The sequence below is a fragment of the Grampus griseus genome (genome assembly GCF_964374135.1).
Source record: "Grampus griseus genome assembly, chromosome: 16".
In the NCBI taxonomy this organism is placed as follows: Eukaryota; Metazoa; Chordata; class Mammalia; order Artiodactyla; family Delphinidae; genus Grampus; species Grampus griseus.
In genome coordinates, this window is record NC_139010.1 from 7,636,494 (window position 1) to 7,649,368 (window position 12,875).

Genomic DNA, 12,875 nt, shown 5'->3' on the forward strand with positions numbered 1-12,875 from the left:
CCTGGAGGCATGGGCATGCAGGGCCCACCGAGGTTTGAAAGGGCAGCCCATCCATGCCCTGCAGGAGTACAAGGTGGTGGTCAACTGAAGACGCCTGCCTGCACCCTGGACCCTTCCCTGACAGGAGGCCAAAGCTGTCGGCCACCGGAGGAAACCCTCCCACAATCCCACCCTTGTCCCTGCTCTCACACCAGGCAAAGTTGGCTGCCCCTGGGGATGGCTAAACACTTGCTCTCCCCTGGACCCTGCACTGACACGAGGAAAGCCTCTTATGTGTCCGGCACTCATATGAAGCAGGTCTGCTGCTGTGGAGGGGGGCAGAGTATCAGCCCTCGAGACCCACCACAGATGCAAGCAGAATGCAGCCGCCACAGGATAAGTTAAGGAAACTCTTAACCCTTCATTAAGTAGGAGGCAGAGGTTATGTGCCACTGGAGAGGGAGCAGAGATGGCTAAAAAGTTTGAACCCTGCGCTTCCCTGGTGGCGCAGTGGTTGAGAGTCCGCCTGCCTATGCAGGCGACACGGGTTCGTGCCCCGGTCCAGGAAGATCCCACATGCCGCGGAGCGGCTGGGCCCGTGAGCCATGGCCGCTGAGCCTGCGCATCCGGAGCCTGTGCTCCGCAACGGGAGAGGCCACAGCAGTGAGAGGCCCGCGTACCAAAAAAAAAAAATAAAGTTTGAACCCTAAGGATCGGGCACATGGGGCCTAAGAAGAGGCTGTTGTAGGAGAAATGAAAAGTTCCCTCCTTCCCCATCTCAAGCTTTGCACCAGGTAACCAACACCAGCAGTCTACCCTCGAGGGAAGGACAAAGGCATGGAGGAAGCTCTCCAACCGTGGTGTCGGCATCGAGGGCTTGAGAAAAAAACTGAGAAAAACCTTATAGGCTTCACACTAAACAATCCACCACCAACAAAATCCAAAGCCAGCTCACCAGAGTGACTCAACCCAAATAGTCTAACAGAGAGGAGTGCCTATCATTGAAGGCATAAATATTTCAGTCTCTGCTGAAAAAAGTGATCCCATTGCCAAGAGATAAAAGAGAAAACAAAACCAAACTCAGATATGGTCCAAGTACAGAACTTGTACATAACTATGATGAGTATGTTAAAGGCTCTAATGGAAAAGGTAGACAACATGCATGAACAGTTGGGGATTTTCAGGAGATGGAAACTATAAAAAAGTGACAGATAGAAATGATAGAAGTGAAAACATATCAGACATAAAGGATCCTCTGATTAAGTTATCAGATATGCAAGGTCTTAAAAAGTTTTATCTCAGGGAACTATTAGAAAATACATTACAACAAATGAGTAAACCAAAAAAGAGGACGAACTCCAGGAAACAAGAGCTCCAACACAGAATCAGGTGAAGGGAATCCCCCAGATGATAGTGAAGGCAGATCTAAGAATGTCAGCTGTGCACCAGACTGAGCTTGTAAGAGGACTCTAGGAGACACTTCTTCAGGAAAATTGATAATGCCTGATGATCTGACTTTGTACAGGAAAGATTTAGACAATTAACTAAGAATCTGGGGTTGAATTAGTGATAAGAGTGGAGACAACGAAACATAAATGACATTAGTCTAGCAAAAACCTGCAGGAAGAAAAAAAACCCATCATATATACACAGATCACCTGTGAACAGTATTTTCAGAGTCATAATTTTGTTGAACTCACATTTAACCAAAATTACAAGAATGACATTGGACTTCATGACATTACTAGATCATTTCAAGATACGGGGGTAAATACCAAAATAATCAGCTAAAAGAGGTAAAAGTGGCTGCCCTCTGAAATGAAGGAAATGGGCAGGGGCACAAGCATGAGACCACTGCTTATCTTTAAAACTGCAGAATGACTGACTCTTTAAAATAAATGAGTGTTTAACTTTAGTAATTTAAAAAATGTTTTCCAGTGACAACTCTCATTGGATGATCACCAACTTTTGGGCTGTTAAAATATTTACTACCTGATGTTTTAAGCTTATATAAAAATCTAATCTACTCACAACTTCAACCAAACAAAAATCGTTTACCAGTATAAATAAGTAGGCAGCTCCAGTTGAAACAGTAGACATTTTCTATCTATTGAGGCAGTTTTGAATCAGTCAATCCATTTTTGACTTTGATAGCTCAAAATTAATTTAAGACGAGAATTGTGCTTTCACGTAATTTCAGTGAGCAAATCAATCAATAGGAACATACCAAACTGAGGGGAGGCCTTGCTATTTCATCTACTCTTGTTCTGTAATAAAGTGGTAGGAAGCACAGGCTCAAAATGTAAAAAAATTGAAACCTCACTCAATTAAATCAATTTCAAAAATACTCTCCAAAGGTCGACTTAAGGCCCATATGCTTAACAAATATTTAAAAATCCTGCTAAGAGACCTACCAAGGGAAATTTCAAAAGGATGTGCTAGTTTCCATTACAAAATTCTAACACTCGAGACTCAATTCATCGCTCAGTACATATAAATAATTTTCTTTTCAATTTGATGGGCGCTAACTCTTCTTTCCTGTTAGAACGGACCTACCACGATATAGTGCAAATTTGGTCTGTAAAATCCTGCCTGGGCTCGTTCCTAAATTATTCCCACGGATGCAGTATTCCACCTGCTCTGGGTCAGAAAGTTTAGGAGATGCAGACTCCTCTCGGCTGCAGTGATCTGTGTCAGTTCAGAAAACACCCTCGACATGAGGTTCCCAAGGTTTTTCAGGCTTTATGGGGACCAGGAGAATAACCCAATTCAGTACGGATCTCGGAGACTACCCCAGGAGCTGACTGCCGGAAGCAGGGAGCCTCCCTCCCAGAAAGCCAAGTAAGGATGGGCCCGGGGGCAAAGAAGCAAGTACCGGTTCCTTCCTGGGGGGCGCACGCGCAGTCGGTCCCCAGCTCCGCCGACACCTCCACCGCCCGCTGCAGCAGGTAGCGCGCCCGCTTGCGCGTCAGGGCGTCCTCGGCCCGGGTCAGCCCCGCCTGCACCGTCCTCCAGAAGCGCCAGCAGCGCCGGGCGTCCGGGTCCGCCTCGCGCGCCGCGGTGGCGCGCTCCGCGCCAGGCTCGGGCAGCAGCTTCTCCGCCAGGGCGCTCAGCACCAGCAGCTTCGGCCCGACTCGGCCCGGGCCCTCGGGAGCCCCGGGGGCGACCAGCCCGCCCCACAAGGCCCGCAGCGCCGCCCCGCCGCACCGGCCCAACGCCGGCAGCAGCCGGCCGGCCACCAGCGCCGCCGCGCCCTCGGCGGGCCCCGCCTCGTCCCCGCCTAGCGCCAGGGCGAGGGCGGCCCGCGCCACCGCCTCCAGCAGCGGCGCGTCCTCGCGGGGCCGCAGGCAGGGCCCCACGGCCGCCAACACCTCCACGGCCGCCTCGGCGGCCCCGTCGAGGCCGGGCGCGGGGCCCGCGGCGAGCAGGTCGCGCAGCGCCTCCTCGGCCAGCGCGGCCGCCAGCTGCGGGCCCCCGGCAAGGCGGGCGCACGAGCGCAGGGCCGCGCCCGCCGCTCTCAGCACGCGCCGGCGCTGGCGGGCCGCTGGGCCGGTGTCCGCGCCGACCGCGGGGCGCCCGCGCAGGCCCCGCAGCAGCGGCACCAGGTACCCGGCGGCGACCTCGCGCGCCGCCTCCGGGAGCGCGCCCGCGCCGCCGCCGCGCGCCTCCTCGTCCTCCAGTCGCTGCAGAAGAAAGCGCAGCGTCTCCACGCGCTCCGCGGACGCCTCCTCGCAGCACAGCGCCCCAAGCAGGACCCGAGGGTCCCGGCTCTGCGAGAGCAGCGTATCCGCCAGCACCCACTCCATTTGACCCGAGCGCCCGCAGGAAGGCGCCGGCGTGCGCTAGTGCGTGCGCGTGCGCGGTGGGCCCGGGCGCGCACCCGCAGGTAGGGGGCTTGCAGCCCGGCCCTAGTCCTGCTAGGCGCGCTTTGGGCAGGTCTCACCAGAACTGCCTTGGATCTGATCCTCTCGCTTCTGCCCCTTACTTTTTTAAGAGGAAAAGAGGCCCTCGTTAAACGTTAATGTCGTATCTATACCAACTCCATCGATTCCTAATTGGAGATTGGCCTGCCCGAGGGCTTTAAATCATTCAGGCGCTGTGAGGATGGGCCAGAGGTACACCAGGAAGGTGTACTCACGATCACCTAGAAGCTCTTTTTTCAAAACGGTGCAGCCTGGCACCACCCACACAGAGACTGACACAGTGGGTCCGAAATGGGTTCCCGATATCTGCATAAAAAATAAATAACGAAAACCCAAGAATGAGGTAGAGGCCCTGAAAAGTACTCTAGCTATGAGCCAGGGATAGGGCTGAAAACGAGATACCCACCACGACGCTGGCAGTCAAATGCCCAAGCGGACTCTTGGATGCAGCCCTTCACACACAATGCTTATGCTCCCACATGTAGAGTCCCCCAAATAGTCCACGTGTCTGTATGTTCTGTATATCTGACAGCATCTACTGCTAAGTACAGAAACAGAAACCTCACCTTAGCATGCACGGTACTGGTTTGGTTTCTAGCTCAATCCTAGGCGAACTGAATCAATGACTTGGGTTTTCACTTTGCCTTCAACCATGGAGAAGTCCATGGAGAAGTCACAATCTCACCTTCAAAGAGCTTGCTGTGTAATAAACATAATGGATAAAGTGTAATTTAAAGTTATTTAAGTTTATTTTATGTAATTTAAAATTATTTAATTTTTAGATTTTTGGTTTTATATAATTTAAAGTTATTTACAGTTATCTGACATCATATATGCAAGATTTTATTTCCGTATTTCAGGGTCATTCAGTTTTCCATTGACAGATGCGTAAAGGGTTCAGTTGTAAACCTACTTAGAATGTGTCAGTAAATATCCATTGCCTTCAACATTTAATGTGCCAATAAACATCAGTTTCCTTCAACATATATTCTTCATATATCTATCAAACAAAAATATGCAAATGTCTTGAGCAGACACTTAACAAATGAAGATGTGCAAATGTAAGCATCTGAAAAGGTGTGAGTATCATTATTCCTTAGAGAAATGCAAATTAAACCCTCAAAGAAATACCACTTCACACCCATCAGAATGGCCTAAATTTCAAAGATTGAAAACACCAAACGGCTGTTGAGGATTTCCTTTTCTTGAAACTCTGTCTTCCTCTAGTTTTCATCATATAGCTAATTCCCGTTTTTTTCTTTGTCCTGTTTCCCCAGCTGTTTCTTCTCCATCTCTTTGGGGGAAGAATCCTCTTTCTCTTCCTGACCTGACCTGTTCATATGGATGTTTCCAGAATTACAGCTTCAGATCCCTGCCTGTTCTTCTCACTCTAAATTTTCCCTGAATAACTTCATTAAAACTATAGATTCAATTATGATTTACACGCTAATGATGAAAAAAATCTAGATCTCCTGCACAGATCTCTCTCCCAAACTGCAAACTTATCTACCTACTGCCTACCAGATGTCTCCATTGAATATCACTCAGGGCATCATTCTCAATCTCTACTTTTATGAAGGTCACCTCACTATCTTCATTCCCCCATCATCATTACTGCACCCCCCCCACCACCAATATACTTCTTCCCAGGTATTTCCTATTTAGGGGAATGGCTGTCACTCACTGAGTTGCCCAAGTCAAAAAACCTGGGAGCCAATATGTTACCAAACCAACCTTGGGTCCCCTTGCCTGTGTGCAGCAAAGTCAATCTACTGACACGGGGTCGTGGCGAAGGAAAGTGCAGCATTTACTGCAGGGCGTCAAGTAAGGAGTCCAGGTAGCTAGTGCTGAAAAGGTCCAAACTCTCTAAAGGCTTTCAGGGAAAAGTTTTTAAAGACAAAGTGAGGGAGAAGCCTTGTGGGTGTGTGATCAGCTTGTGGACACTCTTCTGATTGGTAATTGGGAGTCAGCTGGTCTGGGGTTTACGTGCTTGTGGGCAGCCTTCAGTTAACTTCTCCCACCTGATGGGGGTTTCAGTAGCTGCAAAACAGCTCAAAGACTATGGCTCAGAATATCATCCAAAGCCCTTGAGGAGGAACTAAAGGTCCTTGACTTTGTTTAATGGCTAAACTATTATTATTTTGTCTTGCGTGACTGGTTTTCTTTCTTTCTGCATTTTCTCACTTCTCTAATTAAATTTACTCTTTGTAACTCGGGGAAGGCCTAGGAGGCTAAAGGTTTTTTTACAGACAAGAGGCAGGCAGAGGACACTGGGGTAGGTGTGGTTTGTTCTAGGAAGGCCCCATAGGGTCTTGCTCAGTTACAAATAGACTTCGCACTCTCTTCTTTGATTCCTCAAATCTATCCATGAAACTTCCTAAATGTTTTGGTGTCCCCACCTCTCTGTCCCCCACGAACACCTTAGTTTTAGACTCTCCTCATTTCTTACTAAGATAACAGCAATAACTTCCTGCCTGATTTGCTCCCCACCCCAATACACATGCCTTATTACTACCAGGATGAGCTTCCTGAAATTAAACCACGACTATACATAGCCCCCAGAATGATGGCTGAATTTCTTAGCATGACATCCCAGATGCCCCTTGAGGTGGTCCTGCCTACTTCTCCAGCCCCATCGTCCTCATGCCCCATATACACCTGGATTTTGAAGTCCCTAAAACATGCCATGTGCTCTCCCTTTGTCTTTTCAAAAACCCTTTCATCTTCTGGAAAGCCCTTACCTCTACTCCACTTGTTCAAGACACATGGTCCAATGTCATCTCTCCAGAAAGTCATTTCTTACTACCTCGCTCCCACCACCAACACCCACCCCACCTAAGTGAGGTCACCCTCTTCCAAATTCCCCAAACATCCTAGAATATCCCTAATGCAGCATTTGTCATGCTGTTATAACTGCAGGTTTACTTCTCTGCCCCCTCCCCTCCCAAGAGCAATTTGAGGGCTAGGCAGGAGTTACGGAGTTATATCTTTTATCCCATGAATCCCAGTACCTGCACCTCTCGTTATAGCATGCTCAAGAAATGCTGATCTTCTACTCCTCAATGAAGACCCAAGCTACAAGGCATCTCTGAGAAGCCCCTCACCATGCACCCAATCATACTTCTTCTGTCTTCCCCAAACTTTCAGTTGTGGTAATAATAATGGCTAACAGTTACTTATCATACTTATGAAGAAGACATGGTAATATCTTTATACTACTGCACTGAATCCTCAAAACAACTCATAAATGAAGTGCTATTATTTTTCTCATTTTACGGATGAGGACACTGAGAATAGGGGAGGATAAGTAACTTGCCTCGGTGTCACACGACAAAAAAGCAGCAGAGCTGTCTGACTCAAAGCTGTGCACTCTGCTACGTTACCTCCAAACCGTCAAGAAAGAGACGCCTACAGTGACTAACAGGTTTACCGCCTACATAATCTGCACTCCCAGGGTCTAGCAGACAGTAGGCACTCAGTAAATGATTGTTGTAGGAAGAAATGAATGAATATATGTGTTTCCGCCACAGTTTATGAACTCCTTGCAAATTAGGATTTTGTTTTTAATTCATTTTGTAGCATACATGCCAAACATAGTACCAGAAGCATGGTAGCTACTCAAAAAGTGCTTGAAACTGGGTGAACAAGAATGCAGTATTTTATAGTGAGAGTGTTATAAGTTCATCAGTCAGAAAATTTCCAGGGACATAAGGACTCTTGAAACATGAGCATTTGAAAGCTGAAGTCCTTGTCGCCTGGTTCAACATGCAACAATACACTGCTTTGAGACACAGAGGAGACCCCGTGTGAGACCCCTCATGAAGATGAGGGGTTGCTTTGGAAGTGATATGTGAGTAGGGTTTACAAGGGTTTGCTTCCCTGCCCCTTGCAAGTTTCCTGTTTTATCCGTAAATGAATTAGGGTTTATGACAATTTTTTTAACATATAGTTGATTTACAATGTTGTGTTAGTTTCATGTGTACAGCAAAGTGGTTCATTTATACGTATACATATATATACATTCTTTTTCAGATTTTTTTCCCTTATAGGTTATCACAAAATATTAAGTATAGTTCCCTGTGCTATACAGTAGGTCCTTGTTGGTTATCTATGTTACATATAGTAGTGTGTATCTGTTTATCCCAAACTCCTAATTTATCCCTCTCCCCCCTTTCCCCTTTGGTAACCATAAGTTTGTTTTCTATATCTGTGAGTCTATTTCTGTTTTGTTTATAAGTTCATTTGTATCATTTTTTTTAGATTCCACATATAAGTGATATCATAAGATATTTGTCTTTGGCTTACTTCACTTAGTATGATCATCTCTAGGTCCATCCATCTTGCTGCAAATGGCATTATTTCATTCTTTTTCGTGGCTGAGTAATATTCCATTGTATATCTCTACCTCATCTTCTTTATCCATTCATCTGTCAATGGACATTTAGGTTGCTTCCATGTCCTGGCTACTGTGAACAGTGCCGCAGCGAACACTGGGGTGCATGTATCTTTTCGAATGATGGTTTTCTCCAGATATATGCCCAGGAGTGGGACTGCAGGATCATACGGTAGCTCTGTTTTTAGTTTTTTAAGGAACCTCCATACTGTTCTCCCTAGTAGCTGTACCAGACTAGCCGTTATTTTAACCTCAAAAACAGGTGCCAGTATGGGCAGTTGTTAGAGTTGCCCTATCTTCTGTTCAGCAACTACACCCTAGCCCATACATTCATGTATTCATTCAACACTCTCTGGCATCACTTAGACCCCAAGCCTGCCCCGTGCTGTTTCCTCAGGCAGCACATGTGTGCGGTTCTGAGGAAGAAACTCTGCCTGTGCTTTGCGTTGTGGATGTGAGTGTCCGGCAGTGGCCTCTGAGGATCCATTTCAGGGGATGCGCTCCATCCTCCGCCTCTGGCTCTCACAGCTGACCTACTGTCTATCCGCTTAGGTGCTCACAACACTGGTTCCAACCTATGAATAACTCACATGTATGGGCGTTGGTTGTCTACACCATATATTTTACACCTTTCCAAGAGATCTCGGAAGATGGATATCCTTGATTCCCTTCCCATCTGAAATAGAGCACCCATAAATGTGATTGCTGGGAAGCACCTCTGAATTTTAATCCCTTCTCACCTTCCCAACTTAAAATGGATACTGCTTCCCTCGCAGTAAAGGTAATGGAGAGAAGAGCAAGAGAGACTGGGGAAAAGGATGTGGAAGTGAGGGAAAAGGATCCAGATGAATGTTCGCTCACATGTCTCCTCCCTCTAGGAGTGTTTGCACGAGCTCACTGTTTGCTGCTGTTGAGAGCCCTGCAGATACTTAATCTGGTTTTTCATGATGCTGCCAGGGAAGCAGTGGGCAGGAACGCCACGACAGGACGAATAGATATCCCCAGAAAATAAGAAATGATGAACATGCTGACTTCAGATCGGTACACAGGGTGCAGCCACCACGGAAAACGTTGTGGAGGCTCCTCAAAAAACTAAAAATAGAGCTGCCATATGACCCAGCAATCCCACTCCTGGCCATGTATCTGGAGAAAACCATCATTCGAAAATATACATGCACCCCAGTGTTCACTGCAGCACTATTTACAGCAGCCAAGACATGGAAGCAACCAAATGTCCATCGACAGATGGATGGCTAAAGAAGATGTGGTACATATATACAATGGAATATTACTCAGCCATAAAAAGAATGACATAATGCCATTTGCATTATGCAACATGGATGGACCTAGAGATTATCATACTAAGTGAAGTGAGTCAGACAGAGAAAGACAAATATTATATGATATCACTTATATGTGGAACCTAAAATATGAACCAAATGAACCTATCTATGAAACAGAAACAGAATCACGGACATAGAGAACAGACTTGTATTTGTCAAGGGGGAGGGGGGTGTAGGCATGGATTGGGAGTTTGGGGTTAGCAGATGAAAACTAGTATATATAGGATGGATAAACAACAAGGTCCTACTGTATAGCACAGGGAACTATACTCAATATCCTGTGATAAACCATAATGGAAAAGAATATGAAAAGGAACGTATATATGTATAACTGAATCACCGTGCTGTACAGCAGAAATTAACACAACATTGTAAACCACCTATTCCTCAATAAAATAAATTTTACAAAAATATAGGTACCCAGGGCTCAAAACCCACTGAAAGAGTTCTTCTTAAGTGTATGCATCTTACATGACTATATGCTCTGGAATGAATGGGCTGTGGCATAACCCAAAACGCCGATCTGTTGAGAAGCTGACATTTCTTTGGACAGAAGATGGTGCTATTGTCAATGCAGTGTGCTTTTTCCATCCTTTCAACTTAGTGCAAAGTGGAAGTCAGCTATAGAAAGAAAATAGCAATTGCAGAGCAAGATTTCAGCTGGAGCCTTCAGTGAGCCTCTGAGGGTCTAAGAACGGACTTGACGACATGGAGGGTGGGGAAGGATAAGCTGGGACGAAGTGAGACAGTAGCACTGACATATATACACTACCGAATGTAAAATAGATAGCTAGTGGGAAGCAGCCGCATAGCACAGGGAGATCAGCTCGGTGCTTTGTGACCACCTAGAGGGGTGGGATAGGGAGGGTGGGAGGGAGACACAAGAGGGAAGAGATATGGGGATATATGTATACATATAGCTGATTCACTTTGTTGTACAGCAGAAACTAACATTGTAAAGCAATTATACTCCAAAAAAGATGTGGAAAAAGTAAGTTTCTGCCACTAATGTTCCATAGAGCATCAAAAAAAAAAAAAAAAAAATGGCAGGGAGCTGCCTGATAAGCTGCTGAGATTCTTGCCTTGTGATGTCTCCCCTGAAAGCCCTTCAGAGAATCTCCACAGACAGAATTGCCATCGCAGTATGGGTAATACGTTTATGTGAAGGGCAACATCTAGAAAACTCGAATTCCCTGTGGGGAGTCAGTGTCAGCCACCATCATTTATTTATTTATTATTTATTTTTTATTTATTTTTTTGCGGTACGCGGGCCTCTCACTGCTGTGGCCTCTCCCGTTGCGGAGCACAGGCTCCGGACGCACAGGCTCAGCGGCCATGGCTCACGGGCCCAGCCGCTCCACGGCATGTGGGATCTTCCCGGACCGGGGCACGAACCCGCGTCCCCTGCAAAGGCAGGCGGACTCTCAACCACTGCGCCACCAGGGAAGCCCTTCTGTTAATGTTTACATCACTGGTCTCAACCTCTGTTTGGTTAAAGGCATTTGTAATTTGAAAAAGCTACCTTAACCAAAATTCTCACGCATTGTTTTCATCCGTTCTCCCTCCTCGAGGATTGGTTCATACTGTGCATTCTTTTTTTTTTTTTTCGGTACGCGGGCCTCTCGCTGTTGTGGCCTCTCCCGTTGCGGAGCACAGGCTCCGGACGCGCAGGCTCAGTGGCCATGGCTCACGGGCCCAGCCGCTCCGCGGCATGTGGGATCTTCCCAGACCGGGGCACGAACCCGCGTCCCCTGCATCGGCAGGCGGACTCTCAACCACTGCGCCACCAGGGAAGCCCCACCATTAGTTATTAACCCGGTATCCATCCTCCCTTCTCCTTTGCCCACAAAACTCTGGTTTCCTTCAGGATGTCGGTATGTTAACCCTTGAGGCAATGTCTCATGCTCACAGCACCCAACCTTCCTTACAGTTTGGGGATGGGGGCTGGCCCTGTGTCCCAGTCCTGGGCAATGAGACTTAAGCGGATGTCGGTTAGGGTATGTCTGGGAAAGCCCTTGCTTTGTGATGAAAGGAGAGAGACCATCACTGCCTCAGCCTTCTTCTACCCCTTCCTGCCTGAACACAGTGTGTCCTCTGGACCTCCAGCAGCTATCTCCAACCCACGAGACAAAGGACCAGAGGACAAACTCCGCATTAAAGGTAGCAGGGAAGGAGACTGAGAAGAAGCCTGGGCTCCTGGGAGCTGCTCAACCGACAAAAGTATCCATTTCTGGACTTACTATTCTAGGAGAAAAATTGGCCCCTATTTGCTTAAGCTTCTTTTGTTGGATTTTTTGTACTTGCAGCCAAGTATTCCTCCCTGATAAGAACTCCTACCAGTCGTATTTTAGTGTTATTAGCTCAGTTCGTTTTGAGCATCTTACTCTTTCCAAGCTGAGGAGGCTTTCTGACCAATCGCTGCCATCATTCCTGCCTTGAAACTCGCGTTCCGTGGGCCAAGCCCCGCTAGTCCTGGCTGGCCCAACACAAAAGGAGAAGGCTGCGCAATTGGTTCTAGACATCCACTGCCCCTTTCCCTTTTCCTCAACTCAAAGGCAAGTGACTGATCAACGTGAAGTTTGTTGGGACTGTCACTACCATCTGATGAATACGTGCATGTTAGCTCTGCCTTTCTAGGAAAAAAGATCTGTACTTGTGTCGGCCTAACCCAGTGGTTCTCATCTTGGTACCCAGTAGAATCACCGGGAATCTTTAATTCCTGGGAGCAGCGCGTTTACACAGAATGTCTGGGCCTCACCCCAGACCAGTGAAACCAGAAACCCCGAGTGCAGGGCACAAGCATCTGAATTTTTTAAAAAGCTTCACAAGACGGTTGAGAAGTGCTGCCTTTGCTCCTGCCTCCCCACTCTCATTATAGATGTTCACGGGAATTAAGGGAGGATGGGGAAAAAATATTTGGGGAGTAGCCATCCTTTCAACCCTCAGCAAATTACCCTATTATGAATAGATACTGTCTCATTTCCACTCGAGATGGCCTCGCTCATTTTGCAGATGCACAGAAAGAGAGGTATGGGGTGCTGAGCGATTCACTGGCCTAAGTACGAAGAGCAAAGGAGCGTGACTGCGGTCCCCAGGAGGGACATGCCTATTCTGGGCGAACCGGGTCCGTGTCTCGCCTGAGATCCCAAGGAAACTGCCGTGAAAGCAACCAAATCTTCCACCAGTATATCTTTAAAAACAATCTAAGAGCTTTTAAAAAGAAAAAAAAATCACTCT

General features: G+C 47.2%; 1 protein-coding gene across 1 annotated transcript in view; it reads right to left on the reverse strand.

The window, feature by feature from the left end:
- The window catches only part of TARBP1 (tRNA guanosine 2 -O-methyltransferase TARBP1), a gene marked incomplete at its 5' end in the record, with an annotated part of 59,548 nt that extends 55,763 nt beyond the window's left edge, over positions 1-3,785 (reverse strand). Inside the window, one exon of the mRNA XM_082673843.1 lies at positions 2,855-3,785. Coding sequence (XP_082529969.1) covers positions 2,855-3,785 — 931 coding nt within the window. The remainder of the gene's footprint in view (positions 1-2,854) is intronic.
- Positions 3,786-12,875: the final 9,090 nt, after the last annotated feature.